The sequence below is a fragment of the Amblyraja radiata genome, chromosome 2 (assembly GCF_010909765.2).
Source record: "Amblyraja radiata isolate CabotCenter1 chromosome 2, sAmbRad1.1.pri, whole genome shotgun sequence".
Classification (NCBI taxonomy): domain Eukaryota; kingdom Metazoa; phylum Chordata; class Chondrichthyes; order Rajiformes; family Rajidae; genus Amblyraja; species Amblyraja radiata.
In genome coordinates this window covers 130,598,689-130,623,737 of record NC_045957.1, presented here as the reverse complement: position 1 = coordinate 130,623,737, position 25,049 = coordinate 130,598,689, and the positions used below count along the sequence as shown (strand labels likewise).

The window sequence follows — 25,049 nt, the reverse complement described above, 5'->3', positions numbered from 1 at the left end:
TACACTCATTAACCATGATGCAAAAAAGAGCAATTCGTATTATCCATAATGCTAAGTATCTGGGTCATACGAATCCATTATTTTTAGAGTCAAAATTATTAAAATTAGAAGATTTGGTTACATTCAAAACAGCTCAGATAATGTTTAGGGCCAAAAATAAAAATTTACCTGGAAACATTCAAAAATTATTTAACGAACGTGTGGGGGGTTACAATTTAAGAGTAATATTTAACTTTAAGAAACAAAAAGTCCGTACGACTAGAAAAACCTTTTGTATTTCGGTTTGTGGAGTAGGAGTGTGTAATAAATTGAACGGGGAATTGAAGCAATGCACAAACATGAATCATTTTAAAATGATATATAAAAAAATAATTCTCAAGGGGTACAGGGATGGAGGGGATGGTTGACAAGTGGGGGTTGATGTTTATCTTGCTTTACTATTGTTTACTTATGTTTGGGTACTTCAGATATGAAGTTTGTATGTGCATAATAGTTGTATGTATATATATGTCTGTAGGTATTATGGGAAATTGCCTAGGGTAGTATTATTATTAGTAATGAATTGATTTTTAAATATGGTAGAAGTGTTGGGGAAAAGGGGTGAGATTTAATAAGTTATTCTTCTTCTCACTCCTTTTCGAGCTTGTACAGACACAGAGTTGGACATTGGAACTTTGATTTTGTTCTTCTCATTGCTTTGTAAATATTGATTGTAATGTCCAATTGTTTGATAATTTCGATATTGTTAATATTAATGTCTTTAATGTCTTTACTTGTTCGGAATAAATAAATAAATAAATAAATTAACTTTTGGAAGCAAAGTGGAAACATGCGCTCTATATTGGTGCTTTGTTTCATTGGTGCTGAAGTGGAGGTGGTTGAAGGTTTCAAGATCCTAGGTGTAAAAGTCACCAATAATTTGGCCTGGTCCAACCTCATTGAAGCCACACCCAAGAAAACATACTGTTACATTTACTTTCTCAGAAGGTTAAGGAAATTCGGCATCCCACCTCTATGACTCTTACTAATTTTTGACACATGCAACATAGAATGCACCCTTTCCAGATGCATCACAGCTTGCCGTGGCAACTGTTCTGCCCAAAACCGCAGGAAATTGCAGAGTTGTGGGCACAGCCAAGTTTCATTACATGATCAACCTCGCCTCTGCCCCCCTCCCACCCCCACCCAACAACCACATCCCTACTTCCACGTTGCCCCGGAAAAGCAGCCAACACAATCGAGGAATATTCAAACCCTAGTCATTCTCTCGTCTCCACTTTCCCATCGGGCAGAAGATACAAATGTCTGAAAGCACACAGCACCAGGTTCAAGGACTACTTCTTCGCTGACCTAATTTAGCCTCTTGCACAGGTTATTTGCTACATGCTCTCCCTTGCCAAGAACGAATGAACTGATCTTCCAGTCTTCTGCACTGTGGCCCGTTTTTTCCACTGTAGCTGTAACATAATATTCTGCGCACTGTCAATTTTCTCTTTTGCACGACCTGATGTACTCTTGCATGTTATGATCTGCCTGGAGAATATACAAAGCAAAGCTTTTCATTGCATCGCTGTACATATGACAATAATAAACCAATACCAATACCAGGCAGGGATTAGTTGGATACAGAGCATGTGCAAGCAGATGGGATTAGTTCGATTGGCATCATGGTCAATACAGACGATGGGCCGAAGGGCCTGTTCCAGTCCTGTAGCATTCTATGCTCACTGTTTTTCTTTCCACAGATGCTACACGTGCTGCTGAGAGTTTCATTGACAATTAATAATGCTATATATTAATGGCTGGCTCTGATGAAAGGTCATTGATTCTACATGACTCTGTTTTGCTCTCTGCAGATGCTGCTGACTCTATCCAGCTATTTCTGTTTTTATTTCCACTTTCAAGCATCTGTAGGATTACAACATTGCAATTCACTTCTTCAGATGCACTGGGACCCACAGCCATCAGTAAACATGACAAGGGCACAGCATTTTCAGCTTTGGTTTGAATGAAAACCTACATTTTGCTGACCTCTTTCACATGACATTTTAGCTCTGGATTCAGTGAAAGCTTTTTAAACTTTGGAATGTGCAGAGTGTCACTTGGGTATACGGTGATTTTCCATTATATTTGATGCTCTTCATTTATGGTTGGAAATCTCAATTTCCAAATGTGCCACAGACAACCTTCCCAAATTGCTGATCCTTTGGGATATGGTTTGTCCTTCTGGAGAAATGTGCAAACTATTCCCAAGGCTGTATCAACCTTCTGCTGTAATACAAACACAGTGGTGAAGTAGCTCCACATTTTCATCTCTTTGCCAGCCGGGAACTATGCAAAATAGCATTAAAAGGAATGGACAGGAGAGTGTCTGTGGATTGTAAATGGAGCACAGGAGAGTGTGTGTGAGAGAAAGTGTGTGTGTGTGAGAGGGAAAGTGTGTGTGTGTGTGTGTGTGTGAGAGAGAGAAAGTGTGTGTGTGTGTGTGTGTGTGTGTGAGAGAGAGAGAGAGAGAGAGAGAGGGAAAGAGTGTGAATGTGAGTGTGAAGGTGTGAGTGTGAGAGAGAACAGGAAAATGTATGTGTGAGAGAGAGGAGTGTGTGTGTGTGTGTGTGCGTGAGATAGAGTGAGTGTGTGTGCAAGAGAAAGATAAGTGCATGTGTGTGAGAGCAGGGGCGGAAAACCTGGGCGGGGGGGTGGGGGGGCAGAGGGGACACGTCCCCCCCCCCCCCATCCCCATGTTTTTGTAATCCGGATTTTAAAATCTCCGCTTTCCGCGAGGCAGTGGGGGTGGGACTGAGGATGGAATGCGGTGATTGGAGGAGGGAGATGCGGCACAGACCTGCGCCTCATCCGCAGGCAGGATCGATCCCGGCCGGGTCTCCGGCGCCGTCCCGAGTGCCCCCCCCCCCACGGGTTGCCAGAGAGGTCGGGAGTCAGACACGAGCTGTACCCCCAGGCCCACAGCCAGCGCAGAGAAACAGCGCTAAACCCAGCTCAACTCCTCTGCCTGTCCCGCCAGGTGAACCTGCCTGGACCTGCGGGAAATATGGCCAGCACGGAGAAATCGTGCTGGTGTCCAGGCAGGGCTCTAGTTAACCCGGTGAGACAGGCAGAGTTGAGCTGCATTTAGCGCTGGATTGAGCCTCCGAAGCCTCGCACGTGTGTGAGTGTGCGCATGCGCGCGTGGCCGCCAATAAATTGTGTCCCCCGTCCCCTCCATGTTTTGATAGCGAGTTCCGCTCTTGTGTGAGAGGAGTGCGTATGTGTGAGATGGAGAGAGAGAGTGAGTGTTTGTGTGAGAGTGTGAATGAGAGAGCAAAAGAGCGAGGGAGGGCAAGAGAGACAGGTACACACACACACACACACACACACACACACACACACACACACACACACACACACACACACACACACACACACACACACACACACACACACACACACACAGGAAGTGTGAAGGCAGGGTGGAAAATGGACATTTAGAACTCTACAAATAGATTACACTGATCCACATACCATTACTCAAATGACAAAAGATAGAACTGCAAGCATGCGGCCCTTTATTTCATTGCTTCTTCACGTGGCTAGTTTGCAGTTCACCACAATGCAGTCTTTTACAATATAATATGTTTTACAAATAACAAACCTATGTACAAAAAAAAACCTCTGGATGTGCAAACATGCCCCATCTTATAGATCACATATTCCCATCTGATTCTTAAAATATATCTTATAATAAAAAGACATGCGAATAAACAAACTTTGGTACTAGAGTGAAAACTATAAGCATCCCTGCAGATTTATAAGCAGATATTGTGTATAACTTCATATACACACAAAACATATAGGTTTGCGAGTTTTACAAGTCTCTTAATATAGGTTAAAAAATGTTTAATGTAACTACGACTAGCATTCACTTTTATGAATCTAGGCAAAAAAAAGAGTTTCAAACAATTGTGTAACTATGTCTATTAAACTATTAAATTGAAGTACAAATAAAGCTTGCAGCAATTAGAGAGAATAGTCAGTTTTACATAAAAACTGATGCAAAATAGGAAACAGCATTTCATCAATCACTCCAAAAAAGCAATACTTATATTTTTATTATTGAGAGAATGGCAGTACAACACAAATAGTATATCTACAACATTACATAAGTCTTGCACTCATCCAAACAATGTATTTGATCAGCATTATCATGTCCCTTTTCGTCATCTTGTGAAGCATTATTATTTATAAACTAATTGTGGAAAAGGAGACTTAATTGATTGCTTTAATGAAATATGTAGCGAGCTATGGTCAATAAAAATGCAACAGATCATCTCCTTAAGCTACAGGTAGCTAGCTGTCCGGGACTTAGCATTATTAGCTGCAGGTAAAACCCACTTGCTAAAATTAAAAAACAAGCATTAAATAAAGCATTTATGTCATATTCTTACTATAGCAATCTAATGTCAAATATACTGAAGAAAACTTAATTCAGTGCAAACTGTGTGCAGTTACTTAGTTAATGTTTTACCTTTTGACCTTATATTCATATTTCTATTACAGTTCCCCAGCTTTCCCCCCTGTATTGTGATATTTTGGTATGGAATAATTTATGTTAGTTTTAAAATCAATATCCCAGTGTCTATTATTCAAACTTTACAATAGTTAAAGCAATGCCAACTGCACAATGTGAAAATATACTCTGTATAAAAACAATGTGCTTGAAAAAATGTTGCCAGCAAGTGAATGTCTTTTCTACTACGGTCATTATACCTCAACACCCAATCTTTTATTTATTATATCAGCTGATTTTGAATCGGCTTCACTAGAATAATTATTTACAGGCAAGTTACTTCACATTTGCATCAAAAACAAGGAATTCAGTGTTTGTAGGTCAACAGCAATCTGTTAATTCTGGCTATGCTGAATGCACATTATGTGAGGAACTTTATAAAATCATAATGAAATGAAAAGCAATCTACTGCAACGTTGAACAAAACAGAAAAAGATGAAGGAGGGTTCCACCACGCCTCTATGCCGTTTCTTTGACAGTGGATTTGCTGGGGTTGATGGTCTGTTGCTTGTAGCTTGCAAAACTAGCGGTATGAATTGTCCGGATACTTTTCACTCCTTGAGTCAGTGAGGTCGGAGAAACCGGGGAGGGGCCAGAGGATGAGGAAGATGAAGAGGGTCTGCCATTTGGAAAAGAAAGAGGCTGTCCTCTGCCTGTTAAGGCAGGGCTATGAGCATGAAGCTTAAGCGAGCCATTAGAGGTAGAAGGAATATGGGACACAGTTGGAGCATGGGAATTGCGTCCTGCAACTGGAGTGAGGGAATTAGCGGTGGGTAAGGGATGTTTACTGGAAGTACTGGGATGGTTAGTGCTTTCATTGCTGGGAGCAGTCACAGAGCTACTTTTCCCAGAGCTAGCAGACGGGGCCGGGATCTTAGAAGCAGATAAAGTAGGGGAAGTAGCCTTACTCTCCCCACCAGGTTTCTTAGCACTTCCATTAGCCTGCAAATAAAGATGGCAGGAGATAAGTTTGTCAGAGAGCCACCAACATTTTAGCTATGGGGCCTGTCAGAACAGTCCCAGTCAGACAAAAGAATTAACAGTGCAGAACCGTATTATCCTGGTGAGCCTTGCAGGGGTTTAACGGACCTGGTAAATCCCACAACATATAAATGTGGAAAGAAAGAAAATAAAAGAAAAAAAGTATGATTATTGAGAATTATTAGAACCATGCATTTCTACTATTAGACTGCAAGCTTGGAAAATAAAACTAACTAACTAGTCATTCATATTCCAATCCATTCAGTAGACATACGTTATCATGGCAGTTAGTTTAGATGTATTGGTTAAATTTGGTTACTTTAGTCATTCCAGTCACACACTATAAAACCTGATGGAAAATTAATAGGAAACTAGTCAATAGCAAGTTACTTGTTAATGGGTTTGCTACACAAAAGGTTACAGACATTCAACAAGAGTTGGCTGACAGAGAAATGAGAAAATCCTTGAAGTATTACAGAAGAAACACCAAATATTTCACAGTTCATCAGCATTTATACGCTGATACCAGGTCCGGTTTATAAATTAATGGAGTAATTAAAATCAGATGTTGTACCATTGACATTTAATGCATTTAATTAAGAAAAAGACTTTAAAGTTCATAAATATTTTCATTTCTTTCTTAATTTTCTGGACTGACTTCTAGAACAAAACTACCTGTCGAAACTGTCGCTGGGAGTCCTGAAGCTTCTGCTTTGTCACCTTTTCTGTACTTCCTTGTTGCTGCCGTAGCTTTGATCCCAAAGAGACAGGCATTCTGCTGGTTGGAGACATCAGACTTGAACCCTACAAGAAAACCAAATCGTTGCACTTAAAACAAAGTAGATCCTTACTGCCCGCAAAAATATCTGAATTGCAAGGTGGATTCAGAAGATCAGAAAAGAGCGTGCCTCCGTGCAGATCACTACCACCTTAAACACGGCAGAAATGCATTTACCTTAAACATGCACAGGGAACAGAACTGCGGTTCCCGTTTCAACCAGATTCAAGCTTGATTAGAAGTGCATAGATGGAAAATCAAAGTTAATTTATAAGCAGCTTTCATTACCTGGAGGTCAAACACCCAGTTAGACCAAAGCGTAATTGTATTTTCAATTAACATAGATCAAATCAGCTTTCAGATTAATATACATTAGCTTTGCCCAACACCAATGTCCACCAAACCGTTAACTAGTTAAGTTTCAAGTATTAGAACCAGAAAGAGGAATCACGTCACCCGCATGTAGCAGACTAGAAAAAAAATACAACAGGACACCTGCTGATCACTTGATTTTGTGGAGATTTTTGGAAGGAGAGGTGGTTTGACCTTGGTGGTTTGAGTGGTCTTGGCAGAGGAATGCAACAGGTAATCAGTTGGTGATTTGTTTTCATCCCCTAATACCGGCCCTTGAGATGATTCACAGAGCTTTGAAGGGCATGTGGTGTACTTTTCCTCCGACATCTTTGGGCTCATTTCACTAATAGTCGTTTCTAACTGTTTGATGGTTTGCTCAAGACTGTCCAATGTCTTGTAAGTATTTTTCCGAATTTGGTCAGTTCGAGATGGATTGGATGCCACGTCAGTGTAACCATGTTCCCTTGGTTCTGGGGCTTCATCTTTGCTTTTCGATTGTTCAATGTTAAATCTTTTCGCCTCCTTGTGCCGTTTCACTGTTCCATCGGGTTCTTCTTCATCCTCATAAACAACCACCTGCAAGGTTTTCTTCCCAGTCTTTGTGCCGGTTTTAATAGCTTGGGTCAGAGCTGCAAACTGTTTCTTGGGGAATTTGAATTTAAACCTTTTCTTTGTGTCTGCCTTATAGGCAAATGGGCCCCCTTCCATGCAATCTGATTTGGAGTCATCTTCTGCGGCACCAAATTTACTTTCTTTTGGTGCACTGACATCAGTGGAACAAAGTTGTACGGTGCTGTTGGTCTTATCGCGCACCAAGCTGGGTGCTGACACCGCAGTGGGAGACATGTTTTTCAATTGTACTTCATCACCAATATTTGTGGGTTCTTCCAATGTTTCTTCAAGAGTCGATGTTTCCGATCCTTCACTCTCTTCGTCTATTTTTTCTTCAGACATCATCTTTTCCAACTCTTCATCACATTCTTCAAACACTGTCGATAACCTTTTGTATGCAGATCGGATGTCCATTGGCTCATCAAAGATGATAATGACTGGTTTTCGGTCCATGTAGAGCACTGAGTTGTCCTGGCCAAACTCCTGGTAAATATCCTGAAGTGAAGTAATCTCTTGATTTGCATCTACATTTACAGTATGAATGTATTCTCCTTTCTTGTTTACAATTTCATTAACTTCCCCACTGGATAGAGCCTGGACCTCAGTGTTTGTGATCATGAACGCGATGTTGTCACTTATTGGGGAATCTTCACCAGACGAGTTTGAAGATTCGTCATCCAAGTATTTAAATGTTACATTTTTGTGGGGCTTCTGTCTCAATACCACCGGCTGGCTAACGTTTTCTTTCTGTTTACTCATGTCTGTTGAATCCATGCTAAGATCTTTCCCCATTTCCCAATCAAGGGATTCACATTTGTTGGCAAATGAGCCATGATGGTCTGGAACTACAGTGGGTCTTACTAAGGGTATTGCTAGACTTGATTTCTTAAGGCTGGGCTGAACACTCTGTCCAATAATCTCCAGAGTTGTGGAAATATTTGTACAAGCTGACTTCTCTGCTACATATGCCGAGTCAAAGTCCTGCAGCCCACTTTTTGTGTCGCCCATCACAGTGAATTCATCAGTCTTTATTGCTGGCAAAATCTCTTTCATTAGAGTGATATCTTTCTTATTTTCAACAGATTGAATGGTAACGTGCGACTGATAAACCACAGATTCCTCTTCTTCATCTAAGCATTGTGACGTGACCTTGCGGTGTGATGAATACATAGGAGCCTCATCCTGTGGCGGAAGCTCCATTTCAGTAAAAGCTGGTTGAATATCGTGGAATACAAACACGTCGGAGGCCATTGTTGTATCGCAAGAAACCTGCAAAAAAAAAAGAAAATCTGCAAATAAGTATATTCTGCAATGCAATATTAAAAAAATCTATCAATAATAAGAAATACTAATAATTTGCAACAGAAGGCAGGTCTGTGGTGACACCTTTTTAGATTACTTACCACTTTAGAATCCAGCACAACTTTGTGTTCATTCTCTGTGCATATAACCTGCTCGCCAAAAGTGTCTGGTTTCTGCTAGGATAGTTGATTATGACAAGTTATTGCACAACAAATGCTCTGCAAATCAGTAACTGTATTTACCATAAAGCATTTAAAGTCTGTAATGCATATCTCAGTCATCTGTCTGCATTACCGCCCGTCACAAACAGTATCCACAATGCAATTACAAGTATTCTAATTAAGGCAACAAAAATATTAGAATGGATTTTTTATTATCTTAATTACATCATATTAAGCATTCACAAAGCAACAATGACCAGGTAAAACAGGAGCAAAATCCCATAAATTTGGCCCAGATTGAACAGCACAAGTTATAGATTGGACATTATTATCAATCACCAAATATCAAGATCTAAACAGCCCCGAGCATCAGATTTCAAAAGAAACATTGCTAGCACCAAGGCCAGTCACCAATAGCCAAAGCTCCAAAACAAAAATGGCAACAGTAACATCCAAGAAAATCAACAAGCAAGCCCAAAGAAGCCAATACAAGTAAAGACATATCAAAGGAACAGGAATGCCTTTAAAGAAATTTGATTCACACCATACACAGCAAACAAGTATTAATTCAAGTTTGAGATTGTAGGACATCTGTGATTTCAGTGTATATAAGTTTCAGTCTTCCATTCTGCAAAATCTTTTGTTTATTGCTGAAAAATTAATTTTGCTCCTCTTAATTCAAATTCCCTGTTACCAGAAATCCAGATGCAAATCGGTAGCAGTATCGGTAGCTAATCTGTATCCAAATAGTGTTTGAATGGAATGTTCTCCAACAGAAATAGGTAGTCTAGCTGATAGGCGCTGAAGCCTCTTTCTTTACAACTTCAAAATGGATATTGCTGCAATAATCCGAGTTTCAATTCAAGGATTATTCTTGCTATTTGTGGCAGCAAAAATTAAAATACTGCTTCATCTTGCAACCTACTTGAAAACTGTTCAGAAGTGAAAACACAGATGTTTAAAAATAGACTGTAAACCCCAAAAAATCTCTGCACTGAAATCAAAGAGCTCAGCAAGTCCCATTATATGAATCGACTGGGAAAGAAATCAGGACTCTATTTGGAAGTAAAAATGGGCTTCACAAAAGTATAACATTAAATTTGAAATTCCACAAAAAAATGCATTTTGCCCAATCCAGAAATATCAAGTAGATTCATATAATAGGAATGTGCTGGATTATTGACGGTGATTCTGCGATTTGTAAGAAAACAAGGAAATACAAGACTTTGAAGCTCAACTTCAACGTTTTCTCGTGAAAGTAAACGTAAAAGTGAAAACGAGCACATAAATCAAATGAAGAATCAGTATAACATCATAGTCCATTTAAATGATCATACCATTGCAAATAAAGTGTATTGAACTTAGACCATGGGTTAGCTATTGAACTAATTTGATATTTTGCGATAAGAACTTTAATGTGACTATTAGCGGCTGTGCTGTTTTTGGGTGGATGTCCGAGACTCTTAATTTGCTGCATGAAATAATCATCATTTTTACCACTATGCCTAGCTGATGTAGGACTCGTCAGCTTTGTTACCCATGGTCTAATGATTCTTGGACAAACATTTCGTATTACAGAATATATACTGTGCAAATATCAAACCAGTTTTTTTAATGCATTTTTTAAACAACAGTCAAACCCGCAGCAAATGCACCAACGCCCCCCTTCATTCGTAAGCAAAAAATATTTTTTCCTTACAAAAACATAATCGAGAGCTTGGGTTAAACAAGTAAACAAGCAGAGTAAAGTTGAGGAAGTAAGATTAAAGCAAGACTTTCTGCTGCTAAGGAGTGGACTGAGGACATAGATCATTCCATTAGCCAGGAAGGTACCTGGTGAGGGGGTGGTTTGGGTTGGAAGAGATGAGTTAACCAGGGAGTTGCGGAGAGACAAATTGGAGGAACAGCATCTCATGTTTCGCTTGGCCAGCTTACAGCCCAGTGGTATAAATCTTGATTTCTCTCACTTCAGGTAGCACCGGAATTCCCTCTCTCTCTCTCTCTCTCTCTCTCTATCCCTCCCCAACCCAATTCGCACTAGCTGCTCATTTTCACCCAACAAACAGCTTACAATGTTTTAGAAGGAACTGCAGATGCTGGAAAATCGAAGGTAGACAAAAATGCTGGAGAACCTCAGCGGGTGAGGCAGCATCAATGGGGGGGGAGAAGAAAGGAAGAGGAGGAGCCAGAGGGCTGAGGGAGAGCTTAGAAGGGGAGGAGAAAGCAAGGACTACCTGAAATTAGAGAAGTCAATGTTCATACCGTTGGGGTGCAAACTGCCCAAGCGAAATATGAGGTGCTGCTCCTCCAATTTCCGGTGGTCCTCACTCTGGCCATGGAGGAGGCCCAGGACAGAGAGGTCGGATTCAGAATGGGAGGGGGAGTTGAAGTGCGGAGCCACCGGGAGATCAGCTAACAGTGGCCTGTTTCCTTTATCATCATTACATTTTTTGCATATTTTTCATTCATTGTTCTTTATCTCTCCACATCGCTGCCTATATCTCTCGTTTCCCATCCCTAACCAGTCTGAAGAAGGGTCTCGACCCGAAATGTCACCCATTCCTTCTCTCCAGAGATGCTGCCTATCCTGCTGAGTTACTCCAGCTTTTTGTGTCTATCTTTGGTGTAAACCAGCATCTGCAGTTCCTTCCTACACACGAGGTAGACTACCTTTTGATGTTCCGGGGCATGGAGGAGGACAATGTACAAATGCAGCCACGAAATGGTCAGCTCAAGTTACAACCACAATGATTTTATAAGCTCCTATTTTAATGAAATCATCCCTTTTGGAGATATCCATAAATGACACAACAAAACAATACATTATTTACCGCATGAAATGCATACAAGCATGAAACAAAAGGTGTTTGAAAATACCACAAATTTTAACGACTACCTTTACAATGGATTATTAATTTTCACTAAACTCGTGGGAATTATGGCAGAGGGCTGGGAATACTTTGCTCTATGATACTGGCTGACAAACAGGAAGCAAAGAGTAGGAGTAAACGGGTCCTTTTCACAATGGCAGGCAGTGACTAGTGGGGTACCGCAAGGCTCAGTGCTGGGACCCCAGCTATTTACAATATATATTAATGATCTGGATGAGGGAATTGAAGGCAATATCTCCAAGTTTGCGGATGACACTAAGCTGGGGGGCAGTGTGAGCTGTGAGGAGGATGCTAGGAGACTGCAAGGTGACTTGGATAGGCTGGGTGAGTGGGCAAATGTTTGGCAGATGCAGTATAATGTGGATAAATGTGAGGTTATCCATTTTGGTGGCAAAAACAGGAAAGCAGACTATTATCTAAATGGTGGCCGACTAGGAAAAGGGGAGATGCAGCGAGACCTGGGTGTCATGGTACACCAGTCATTGAAAGTGGGCATGCAGGTGCAGCAGGCAGTGAAGAAAGCGAATGGTATGTTAGCTTTCATAGCAAAAGGATTTGAGTATAGGAGCAGGGAGGTTCTACTGCAGTTGTACAGGGTCTTGGTGAGACCACACCTGGAGTATTGCGTACAGTTTTGGTCTCCAAATCTGAGGAAGGACATTATTGCCATAGAGGGAGTGCAGAGAAGGTTCACCAGACTGAATCCTGGGATGTAAGGACTGTCTTATGAAGAAAGACTGGATAGACTTGGTTTATACTCTCTAGAATTTAGGAGATTGAGAGGGGATCTTATAGAAACTTACAAAATTCTTAAGGGGTTGGACAGGCTAGATGCAGGAAGATTGCTCCCGATGTTGGGGAAGTCCAGGACAAGGGGTCACAGCTTAAGGATAAGGGGGAAATCCTTTAAAACCGAGATGAGAAGAACTTTTTTCACACAGAGAGTGGTGAATCTCTGGAACTCCCTGCCACAGAGGGTAGTCGAGGCCAGTTCATGGGCTATATTTAAGAGGGAGTTAGATGTGGCCCTTGTGGCTAAGGGGATCAGAGGGTATGGAGAGAAGGCAGGTACGGGATACTGAGTTGGATGATCAGCCATGATCATATTGAATGGCGATGCAGGCTCGAAGGGCCGAATGGCCTACTCTTGCACCTAATTTCTATGTTTCTATGTTTCTATGATACAATTTCACATTGTCACTAGTATCATCAAGTGTAATTAAAATGTTTCAATCTTCTATCAATAATATCTGGCAAGTTTAAAAACATCGAATAAACAGAAAATATCATGGAAGAAGACTGCTACATTATCATGGTTCTTTTGTTTTAAAAAAACGTCAGAACTAGATTCTTGAGCAAAAATCTATCCTCCTTTTGCTGCAGATTCCAGCATCTGTTGTCTCTTGCGTCTCACTGAAATAGATTCTTGTTTGACCTTTTGATTTTTATTTACTTCGAATGAGGTATTTAAATGAATATGAAAACATTTTGCCTTCCTAGTTACTTACTGAACTATAAAGTCGTTATTCAATCAGATGAAACGCACAGTTTACATCAAAGCCATGCAGTTTTTAACAGATTTTCTATATTATAATCATATATGCATTATTCATGGCCCTTTTTCTATTCATCAGGATGGGCCGATGAAGGAATTAAATGCAAGATCCTGTTCAGTAATGCCGAACGATTAATGGATCTGGCAAATACTTGCATGTTCTATTTGCATTAATGCAAAGCGAAAGTCCTTTCTTATTAAAAGAGAGAAAATGCAGGAGATTATAGTTGTCTTACAATTATATTAATCAGAGAGATGTTGAATGCAAAGGGGAAGACCACAGAGAAAGCAGGGGAACGGGGCAGGTAATGGGCTTGAATTGAATTGTCCAACCAAAGTACCTGACTGGGTCAAATCACCAGCTCACACGCTGTTTCATTCAATGACAATGATGTATTACTACTCTGCCTTTAAAACTTTTATATTAAACTAGAAGCTTTCAAAGGCATTACAATGTACAACTTAATTCAATTCAACAAAGAGAATTTTAAGTTACACTTAAAAAAGGAGAAATATCTGTCCCTGCAGATCATGTTAATGACAGGTCAAAGCTGCATGACAACAGATCTTTTATACATGCAGAACCACTGCAGAAATGGCATAAGACACTTTGGCCACAAAGCATGCCAGTTTCACAGAGTGTTTGGAATATAGGCTTCAGCAGGGAAGAGGTGGGGTTAGTGTTGAAGCAGGAAAGACTAGAGCAGAGCAAGCTCATATTCTGATGCTATACATGTTACCTTCTTTTCTTTGGGTGATAAGGTTGTGGGCCTTACATCTCTGGCTTGCAATTCAACTTTCGGATGTTCAACAACTGATTTGGAACTTACATCCATAACTGAACATTTCTGGAAAGCCTGAGAGATTAAAGTATATGATGTTAGCCACAAATACATCACTCACATACCACTTTATACAAGAATCCATGAACTTTGTTAATACAGTGACACCAGGAAATCATAGTCAACCCCCTGCTGTTAGAGGTCATCACAAACACTCCTACACTTCGTATTCAAGAGTTACATCATTAAACTAAAGTGGCAATAAAGTGCGGCTTCAACAACAGCCACGATTTTATCACTGGCCTACTCTTTGAAGAAATTGCATGCAAACCAGATGCCAACATATTCTGTTGACAATTCGAAGTACAAATTCAGCTGTGCTTCACTGAATGACACCTCTCAGTTAGAAGGCGGTATGTTCAAGTCCTGTGCCCATGCCTTGAGCATAACAATATCATTGCCATTCGCGGGAAACTTCACCAGGGTGTCCTGGCCAAGACTTATCCTTCAAGCAGCAGTATTAAAGAAGATTACATGATCATTATCAGTTTGCTGACTGCAATTTCACGATATTTCCTAAATCACAACCTGGCTTTATTTATTTATTTATTTATTTATTTTATTATTTATTTCAAACAGAATAAAAGAATAAAAAGCAAATGTGAAACAGCATACAAAAAACAAAACAAGAATATTTATAAAGTGTCATAAACAATATCTATAAATAAATGAAATCGTATGTGTCCGAAAAGGAGCAGGAAGAAGCCAAAGCTTATTAATTCCCGCCCCTTATTCAACTGCTTGTAATTATCTTATACAAATTTAGCAGCTATATGTACACCATATGTACACCAGCCACTATATGTACACCAAATTATTTACATTTGAACACTAATCAAATATTTACAAAGCCATACAAAAAAGAAAAAAAGAAAAAGAAAAGAAAAAACCCGCATATACTATACAGTATCTTAGTCATATTTACAACCCATCACTCTATAATTGCAACTATTTAATTGGCTATGTGGCATGTTGACATGGCCCAAAGTCATGAGAGGTGCTTTGAAAAGTCAAATCTTTCACCAGCTTTTATACGGATCAGCTTTAATTCCCAGCAAAAAGTAAGACAAAGATTTGTTGCAATTTCACATACTATAAAAAATATTTAAAGGCTTACTTATTGTAAATATGCAGCTTTTATTGTGAACCCAAAATTCAGCACTCAAAATGCTTGCAGGAGAGAATTGCTAATTAGTTGACCCTTTAATATGAATTAATTTCTCAGACAAAATTGACTGAACATTTGTTGATGAGCAAAATGTTATTTCTATTGTGTTTAAGAAGGAACTGCAGATGCTAGAAAATCGAAGGTACACAAAAATGCTGGAGAAACTCAGCGGGTGCAGCAGCACCTATGTTATTTCTATTGATCATTAAGTGAAAATATAAACAAGTGCAGAGTGAAGGCTAGATATCAGGTGTAGAGGAATACAAGTCCAATGCAGGCATGTGGATTAGTTTAGATGGGCATTTTGGTTGGCATAGACAAAGTGGGCTGAAGGACTTATGTTTGTGCTGTATAACTCCGTTTCTCATCACAGAACTTTATCATGTGCAACATCTCATTCTGATGGTCAATAAAATTTATTCCGAACAAGATGTAATCAATCCATTAAATTTGTTGTCTTATACCCAGTGCCCACTTCATAAAAGCACCAAAAATAAAATTCAATAACATATTGTAAGAATATTGGCTGATTACAAAAATAATCTGCATTATTATGAAGTGATGGTGGCACAGCAGTAGTTGTTGCCCCACAGTGCCAGAGACCCGGATTCGACCCTCATTATAGGCGCTGTCTGTACGGAGTTTGTATGTTCTCACCGTGACAGCATGGTTTCCTTCCACACTCCAAAGACATACAGGTTAATTGGCTTCGGAAGAAATTGTAAATTGTCGTGAATGTGCAGAGTGTGCTAGTTAAATGGGGATCACCGTATTTTTAGAATGCAGCCAGATGGTGTAAATGGCATGTACCCAGTCAGTTTAAAGGAATTGACCGGGTATATGTTCGGACAGTGCCAAAGGAATAGGTAGCTGAAAGGAGCGCCCCTGGGGAGGGTGGGCAATGCCATGGGAGCGACAAGCATGTTTGATTAACCTCCACCTGTCAAGTCTGGTAAGTACTGAATAACCAACAGCTTTGAAAATAATTTATTCTCGTGTTATATCTGTATACTTTTCATATAGGTAACAATCCAGCATTAGTAAACACAAACCTTAACTGATAAATATGCATCTAACCTTTCCAACTTACAACTTACTCAGAAGAATGCAGAATACTAAGAATTCAACAAAATTCCCAAATGGAGCACATGCAATTAACACCACACACTGCAAAAACAGCGCTGTTCAATACTGGAACACTGCTCACATTAATCATTGCCTGAAGACTTAAAATGTATTGTGTTCTCACCTATGCACAAATCAGCGCACCCCCCCACAGCGGAAGAAATGGACTGAAAAATCTTGGAATTAACTGACTGAAAGTGACAAAAGCACCACACATTTTTTGGGGAGAAAAATAAAGAGGAAAAAAAAAACACTGCAGCAGCACTGTATTAGCAAGGGCCCGTGGAAAAACAGATCCATTACTTGTGGTGACATGGGAAAAAAGTGGACTATGTGGATCGTATCCAATGACAGGCTTGAGAGACTGTGGTGCCCTATTAACTTAGTGATCTATATCAGTTTCCGTAAACGTAAATGCTTATCCAGTAACCTCTAGCAACATTCCCTGGCTAAAGCATTTCCACAGTAGTTATGTATTCAGCATAAAATTTTAACCTTGTGAGATGATAGATGATTTTGGATAGATTTTTTAAATATTTATTTAAAATATTTATCCAGAGATATAACAAATAATTGTACTCAGATATTCATTACTTTATAACAAAAAGTATTCCAACAATTGAGAATGTGCACATGATGTAAACATTAAATACAGTGAGTGATCATCGCACAGTCAGTTACAGGGAAAGCTGCCCTGTGGTGGGATTGCTGGAGAGGTCTGAACCAGGAATGCAATGGGTCAAGATCAAGACAGACCATTTCCTGTGCTCAACCCCCTCGCAAATCCCGCCCGCCCCCTCCCCAATTAGAGCCTTCCCGTCTCTTGATGCAGCCACATTTTGTGCTGGCCAGACGTCTGATGCCCTGGAGGGTTCTGTTGCCTTCCAGTGAAGTGCAGCAATGCGCCAGCAAGCAGCCCCCAGCAGGCTCCAGGCAAGGGATCCCAAGGCCCCATCCCCGGAGGGCACTTGCTGCCATCAAAGACCTTTGATGTCTTGGATCAACTTAAAGCAGATAGCAATAATCAAAATAAAACCAATTACAAATTAATAAAAATAAATGTGCTTCAGGCCTAATTAACTGATATAACTTGCTTAAAAAACTATTAAAATAATAATAATGACCTCTGCAACCAAGGAAGCCAAATATTTGGAGATTAGAGGGGCTCTGCTATGTTTGAATGCCCGATATGTTTGTACTCTGGCCTTGAACTCAGTGTCATGGAAGTGATAGTGTGGAAACAGGCCCAACTTTGGCAAGACTAAAGAGCCAGCTGAATAGTCAGCTGCTATGTCCTATTCCTTGCTCCCGTCAGGCAGAAGATACAGAAGCTTGAAAGCACACACCACCAGACTCATAAATAATGTTTTCCCCTCTGTTATCAGGCTTCTGAACGATCCTTCCATCAACTAGGGTGCAGTCCAATTCTCCTTTATCACATTGAGGGCATTGGACTTTGTCTCTGAAACTGTTGCACTTCAATACCAAGAACTACATTCTACACTCTGCATCTGTCCCCTCACTCTACCCGAGGCTGATTTGATAGTAATAGAAACATAGAAACATAGAAATTAGGTGCAGGAGTAGGCCATTCGGACCTTCGAGCCTGCACCACCATTCAATATGATCATGGCTGATCATCCAACTCAGTATCCTGTACCTGCCTTCTCTCCATACCCCCTGATCCCTTTAGCCACAAGGGCCACATCTAACTCCCTCTTAAATATAGCACTCCCTCTTAAAAATTAATAATGTAAAGTTTTATTTGATTGGATTAGATTGCATGTGACAGTAATAAATGTAAGCCTAAACCATTAAACATATATATAAGTATAACATCTCACTCACATTATGGCATCAGTTTGAGAAGAAATTAGAAAATAGATAATCAAACTTCAAATAATCAAGTGTAAGACTATTTAGTCTCAAATAAATTGGTGGCATTTTCTGATTTCTTTATTGATTGGGGGGAGGTGGGGGGGGGGGGAGAAACATTTAAATGAATTAGTACTATGTTCTAATCATTGGGGGATTCTGACTTGATCTTTTGAGTGGTACAATTGTTGACCATGAAAGTCAGGTTTAAATCTCTGAATGCATCTGTGGTTGTCCAAAAAAAAAAACCATGGACAAATAGGCTGACCACAGAATTCAGTAAAGCCTGCAAGATCTCCATCTTATTTTACAAAATCTCTTATTTTCCAAAATTCAACTCATTCTTTGCCGATCAGTAGACCTCATTGAAGATGCTCCAGTTTTCTTCCAGCAGCTTACTTTTGGTTTTATTCATAAGGTCACTGATAATCATGTCACTTAGCAGAGTCAGGTCTGAAACACCCCAAAGATTAGAACACACTACTAATTAATGTTGATGCTCCTCCCTCTCACTGCCCTGCTTATCATCAGCTAAAGACTCAGTTATTTTTTATTAGATAGCCTCATACTTTAAGTTTGATTTTTTCTGTCTATTTTCTAGTTTCAATTCAATTTGTTGGTTTCTAACTGCGAGCTGAAATATTTCACTTCGCCAAATCATGGGGATACCAGTCACATTACAGACACAAAGGCTAATGTGCAGACATTTAACTTAGAAACCACTCTCACAAGTCCTGCATAGATTATATGCTGTTTCATCCAACAATTTCTAGCTTTCTGTTTAGGATTAAATTACATATTTAGGATGAAATAAGATAATAGGATCTACATGCTCCATATGGAAATCTTAATTAAAACTTTACATTTAACGATATTAGAAAACATTCACCGCATCGTCAGTCGTCATTGCATCAGAGATAGAAACAAGCAGCACTATGCTAATGAAATGTTACTGGGTCACTTGTGAGATTTACTCAACCATAAGCATTCACTGCAGTTTCTTCAGACATTACAAAACAGCCGGTTGGGACTATTCAAGCTAAAATTTGGCTTTCTTCATGAAAGCATTATGTACCTAGTACACTCAGATCCAAAATACTCATCAGGGAGACAAGCATAATAATTCTGTCATCCACGTAAAGAAAGGAACACAACACAACAGGTGCTGCAAACTTCTCATTCACATTGGCCAATTCACCAAAGCCCACGGCAGGTAAATTGGGCTGACAGGCATTTCACAATACCTCATTCAAATGGAGGTCCCAGCTTTGCTTGTCATGTTAAGCAGCTAATCTCACTTGTCAACGAAAAGGCAGCACATGTGCCAGGGAGAATAACAAAGTGCAAAAAAAAAAGGTTCCCTCAAAACACATCCATGAATAATTAATGAGGGATTTGCGATAAGTGTGATCAAATAAAACAGCTGACAAACACGTCGTGATTGTGGACATCCTTTCAAAAGCTTCGCTATTGCAATCACCCCGCTCTAAAGTCAGACTGCACCAAAAACCAACTTCTCAATCCATTGTCACTTTTCCCAAGCACATTGAAACAACACCATTCATTGTTCACTAACCGGGGTTGGCTTTTCTCAATTTATCAATTGAAAGTCTGGTTAAGCAAAGCCAGACAATGGGCAATATTGCTTCACAGAACAGATTCAGCAGGGGTAGTTATACCCTTCCTTCATTTTCCATTGCCAATGTTTTACCAATTCCCCATTTTTAATCACTAAGCTCTATTTAATGGATGTGGTCTCCAATATAATCTTATTCCTTTGCTATCAAGTTGAAAAATTAGCAATTGTAGACTCTTTTTGTGACGGTAAGGTTCGACAGTCGAGGCTAGTATTCTTCTTAGAAGAGGAAAGGGAGCCTATAGGATCCTGAGGGTCTTGACAGGGTATATGTGGAAAATGTCTTCTCTTGTGGGAAAACCTAGAATGAGGTGTCACTGTTTAAAAATAAACAGATTTACACTTAAGGTTAGTTTAGTGTAGTTTATTATTGTCATGTGTACCATGGTGCAGTGAAACGTGTTTTGTTGTGTGCTATCCAGTTAACAAAAATACTATACATGATTACATTCAAGCTGTCCACAGTGTACAGATACAGGACAAAGGGTATAACATTTAGTACAAGATAAAGATCCAGTAAAGATTAATTCTCCGATTAAGGATAGTTCAAAAGGTCGCTAGTCAAGTGGATGAGGCCAGGGCTGCACCCTAACTGGTGAGGGGGTGGTTCAGTTGCCTGATAACAGCTGGGAAGAAACCTTAACCTCCATAATTGGAGGTCGGCATTTTCAAACTTCTGTACCTTTTGCCTGATAGGGCAGGGGAGAAGAGGGAGTGGCCGGGGTGACACTGGACCTTGATTATGCTGGCGGGTTTGCCGTGGCAGCGTGATGTGTAGATGGAGTCCATGGAAGGGAGGTTGGTTTGTGTGATGGTCTGGGCTACGTCCACAACTCTCCAGAACTTCTTGTGGTCTTGGATGGAACTGTTCCCAAATGATGCTGTGATGCATCTTGATAAAATGCTTTCTACCGCTCGTCTGTAGAAGGTGGTGAGGGTTGCTGGGGACATGCCATACCTCCTATGCTTTCTACGGTCGTAGAGGCATTGGTGTGCTTTCATGGCCATAGCTTTGATGCGAGTGGTCCAGGACAGATTGTGGGTAGTACTGAAGCTCTATACAGTGTATACTGGGGTGTGTGCACTGCTTCACTTCCTGATGTTAATCACAATCTTTGCCCAGCTGACATTGAGGGAGAGGTTTGTTATCTTGGCACCAGGTCACGAGGCTCTCAATCTCCTTCCTGTACTCTGTCTCGTCAATATTTGACATCTGGCCCACTACGGTGGTGTCACCTGCAACCTTGTCAATTGAGTTGGAATGGAATTTGGTTGCAGTCATGAGTGTATAAGGTCAAGAGACAAGAGTCAAGAGTGTTTTATTGTCATACGTCCCAGATAGAGCAATGAAATTCTTACTTGCTGCAGCACAACAACGTATGTAATCATAATAAATGATAAACGAGAGAGAAAAAAAAGTTGTGTGCACATACACAGACACTCACACATATATATATACATATATATATATATACACACACACACAAACACGTGAAACATATATGTATGTATATGCATATATATGTATATACACACACACACATATATATATATATATACACACAAACACACACATATATACACACACACACATATATACACACACACACACACATATATATACACACACACACACATATATACACACACACACACATATATATATATACACATGTGAAAAATATACATCTTCTAGATGCGCTGGGACACATCCTCAGTGATGTGACCTGGGATCATCAGGGGTTTCGGGTCTCACAACATCAGACACCCTCGCCCAGGCGAGCCAGCCGGGGTTGATCAGGCCCCGACTTGCGTCCCAGCAGCAACTGCCGACGGATCAGCCAACTTAATAACTACTCTGCAGGGGTTGGGAGATTCTAGTGCGTGGAGGGACTGGGCTCTGTGGGGTGAGTCCTGGCCGGGCTCCTCCTGCATCTCACCAGGTTCAAGGCCTGTGCGATGCACCTCTTTCTCCTTCTCCGAGCATTTCATTCTCGCCTGATGGATTTTTAGGCCACGGTGGTTCACGGTGGCCTACTCCTGCACCTATTTTCTATGTTTCTATGTTTCTATTAGGCCTTTCCGTAGCTTTACATACACATATATACATATACACATATATTTATATGTATATATATGGGGGTGATTGGTGTAGATGATGATTTTTCACCTATCCTCATGGCCAGGAGGTTGAGGATCCAGTTGCAGAGGCAAGTGCTTACGCCAATTTCCCCAGGTTTGGAGATGAACGATGAACTTTGGAGATAATTGTATTGAAAGCAGAGTTGTGGTCCATGAATGGAAGTTTGATGCAGGTGTCTTTCTAAGACAGAGTTAAGGTGAATATATTTGGAATGCTCTGCCTCAAAGACTGGGGGAGAGTCTTCAATTATTTAAGGCTGAAGCAAATGGAATTTTGTCATGCAGGGAATGAAATATTACTGGACATATCCTTTAATAAGATCAGAGTTGAGGTTGCAGACAAATCAGCCGTGGTCGTAATAAATGGTCTATGGCCAAGTGGCCTACTCTTGCTGTTAATTCATGTGGATATTCATAACTGTGGCTGTTAGTTGCCACTTGTGCAAGTTTCATGTAAAGTTCGCCCTCAGCCTCATGAATGTTTTCTATATATCAATGAAATATTATCAGAGACCAGCAAAGTGCTTGATCCAAGCTGAAAAACAGGACAAGTGCCACAGGAGGCAGCTATTTTAATTCTGGAGTCGTACCCAAGTAGCTAATGATCAGAGGGATGGAGGCATAAAAGACTGCACACACGTCAATCTAGAGCAAGAAAACAAACTGTTAAAGAATCTCGGTGGGCAGGTAGTGTCTGTGGAGGAAAATGGACTCCGGGTCGAAACCCTTTATCTGGACTGACTGATGGTGAGAAAATGATCAGAGATGCCCAAAGAAGTTCCTTCTCAAGGAAAGTTTCTTATAGAAACTTACAAAATTCTTAAGGGGTTGGACAGGCTAGATGCAGGAAGATTGTTCCCGATGTTGGGTAAGTCCAGAACAAGGGGTCACAGTTTAAGGATAGGGGGAAATCTTTTAGGACCGAGATGAGAAAAACATTTTTCACACAGAGAGTGGTGAATCTCTGGAATTCTCTGCCACAGAAGGTAGTTGAGGCCAGTTCATTGGCTATATTTAAGAGGGAGTTAGATGTGGCCCTTGTGGCTAAAGGGATCAGGGGGTATGGAGAGAAGGCAGGTACAGGATACTGAGTTGGATGATCAGCCATGATCATATTGAATGGCGGTGCAGTCTCAAAGGGCCGAATGGCCTACTCCTGCACCTATGTTTCTATGTTACTATGAAATTATTAATGGTTTCAACAGCACTACTTTGATGTATTTCCCCCACAAACTTGCCCTTCATCAAAAGGAGATATTAAAATGCTGGGCATGACTTTGGTCGTTTCCTATTCTACAATAAGTGGGAAAACTGCACAATCAAATCTTTGCATTATTGTTAAAATCTGACAGCTGTAAACAAGACCAAAGCAAATGACATGAGATGGCGAGGTGTCGCTGGCAACATATAACACTTAATTGGACAACAATCTAATGCATGTTCACACAGTTTTGCTGCTTGTTTTATTATCGTCAGACAGCAACCAATATTTCAACTGCAATGCGACAGAGTAAGAAAGTTGGTGAAATGATTGTATAAACACCCCTCAGCCACAAATAGAGGCAATGGCATGAAGATGATTAATCATTGCAAAGGCAGTTAAATTTGCTGACAGAGGTCACCTGCACAGCTCAACCCACCCGTAATGGCCATGAAAGCAATTGGCATCCACTGAGGAATGTCCAAAAAACCTAAATAAATTTCACAAATCCAATTTCAAAATAAAGGAGGATGTGGACGCATATATACAGGCGTGGTGGAAGCAGTCATTGCTTTCTTTGGAAAACTTAGTTCTTATGGATTTTATTGTACATTGTGCAAGAGGTCAGTTTCCACTAAACCTGAACCAAGGGAGCCTGAGGGCTCTATTACAAATAACACACTACACAATGTTGAAAACACAACACTATTTTTCATTCTCCAAAGGCCCAATCTGCAACTCTGCACTACAATGAAAATCAGCAGTTTTGGTTATGTTTGCCAAATGCAACTCTAAAATGCTTGTGCTTCAGTTGTTTTCCGGTTGACTTCCCTTTATTTATCTCCCTCTGCCTTGTCAGGCCATGGGCTAACTGACATCTTTGGTCAACAGCATTTTAAATTACCCTGCAAACGTTGTTTATGCAGAACCTCAAGGCAAAGTTCTTTGATTCCCTTCAGCCGCCCTCCTCTCATCTCTTCTGCCAGATTCAACCCACAGAGCTGACACTGGAAATATAATGCTCCTGGCCTTAAATTGACGCCACAATTAAATGCGATAAAAATATTTTTTGCAAACTTGGTCTAGTCATTAAAAATTAAAATAGTCATAACCTTAGAATCATTGTCCGTATCTCTGATGGGAAAATTAAATACACGTGTCCCCCCCCCCCCATGTGAAATTAGCTTTGTGGATTTGAGAACATTTGCACACTGGTCTATGGTTAACACAGTTGGTCTCGTTGTTTCATTTCTAACAGCAATGGTCATCAATATTTACCTGTAACTCGGCCATTATCCGGGTGCCCTCATCTTCATCTTCTTTGATGGCAGACGCTGCTATTGGTGCAGCCGTCAGTGTCAGGTCCTTTACATCCACAGGACTTCTTGGAGATTTGAGCAGCACTGGGCTGTTCTCTTCAGACTATCAAAATGAACAAGAATCCTTTCACCCTCTACACTTATGATAAAAATGAGAAATACCAACATGGCACAACACAGTTCCTTATGTGAAACATAGAAAATAGGTGCAGGAGTAGGCCATTCGGCCCTTCGAGCCTGCACCGCCATTCAATATGATCATAGCTGATCATCCAACTCAGTATCCCGTACCTGCCTTCTCTCCATACCCCCTGATCCCTTTAGCCACAAGGGCCACATCTAACTCCCTCTTAAATATAGCCAATGAACTGGCCTCAACTACCTTCTGTGGCAGAGAATTCCAGAGATTCACCACTCTGTGTGAAAAATGTTTTTCTCATCTCGGTCCTAAAAGATTTCCCCCCTATCCTTAAACTGTGACCCCTTGTTCTGGACTTCCCCAACATCGGGAACAATCTTCCTGCATCTAGCCTGTCCAACCCC

At 40.4% G+C, this 25,049-nt stretch overlaps 1 protein-coding gene across 15 annotated transcripts in view; it reads right to left on the bottom strand.

Moving 5' to 3' along the window:
- Nucleotides 1–3,540: 3,540 nt before the first annotated feature.
- The window catches only part of kiaa1217 (KIAA1217 ortholog), a 604,059-nt gene continuing 582,550 nt past the window's right edge, over nucleotides 3,541–25,049 (bottom strand). For 11 of the 15 annotated variants that reach the window (XM_033015665.1, XM_033015638.1, XM_033015655.1 and 8 more), the window contains 6 exons: nucleotides 24,466–24,609; nucleotides 13,939–14,055; nucleotides 8,693–8,767; nucleotides 6,819–8,558; nucleotides 6,221–6,349; nucleotides 3,541–5,506 (listed from right to left, as the gene is read on the bottom strand). In XM_033015665.1, the coding sequence (XP_032871556.1) occupies nucleotides 5,024–5,506; nucleotides 6,221–6,349; nucleotides 6,819–8,558; nucleotides 8,693–8,767; nucleotides 13,939–14,055; nucleotides 24,466–24,609 (2,688 nt within the window). In that variant the 3' untranslated portion in view covers nucleotides 3,541–5,023. Of the gene's footprint in view, nucleotides 5,654–6,220; nucleotides 6,350–6,818; nucleotides 8,559–8,692; nucleotides 8,768–13,938; nucleotides 14,056–24,465; nucleotides 24,610–25,049 lie in introns of all 15 variants that reach the window. The other 4 variants (XM_033015700.1, XM_033015647.1, XM_033015692.1 and 1 more) reach the window with 4 other exon arrangements.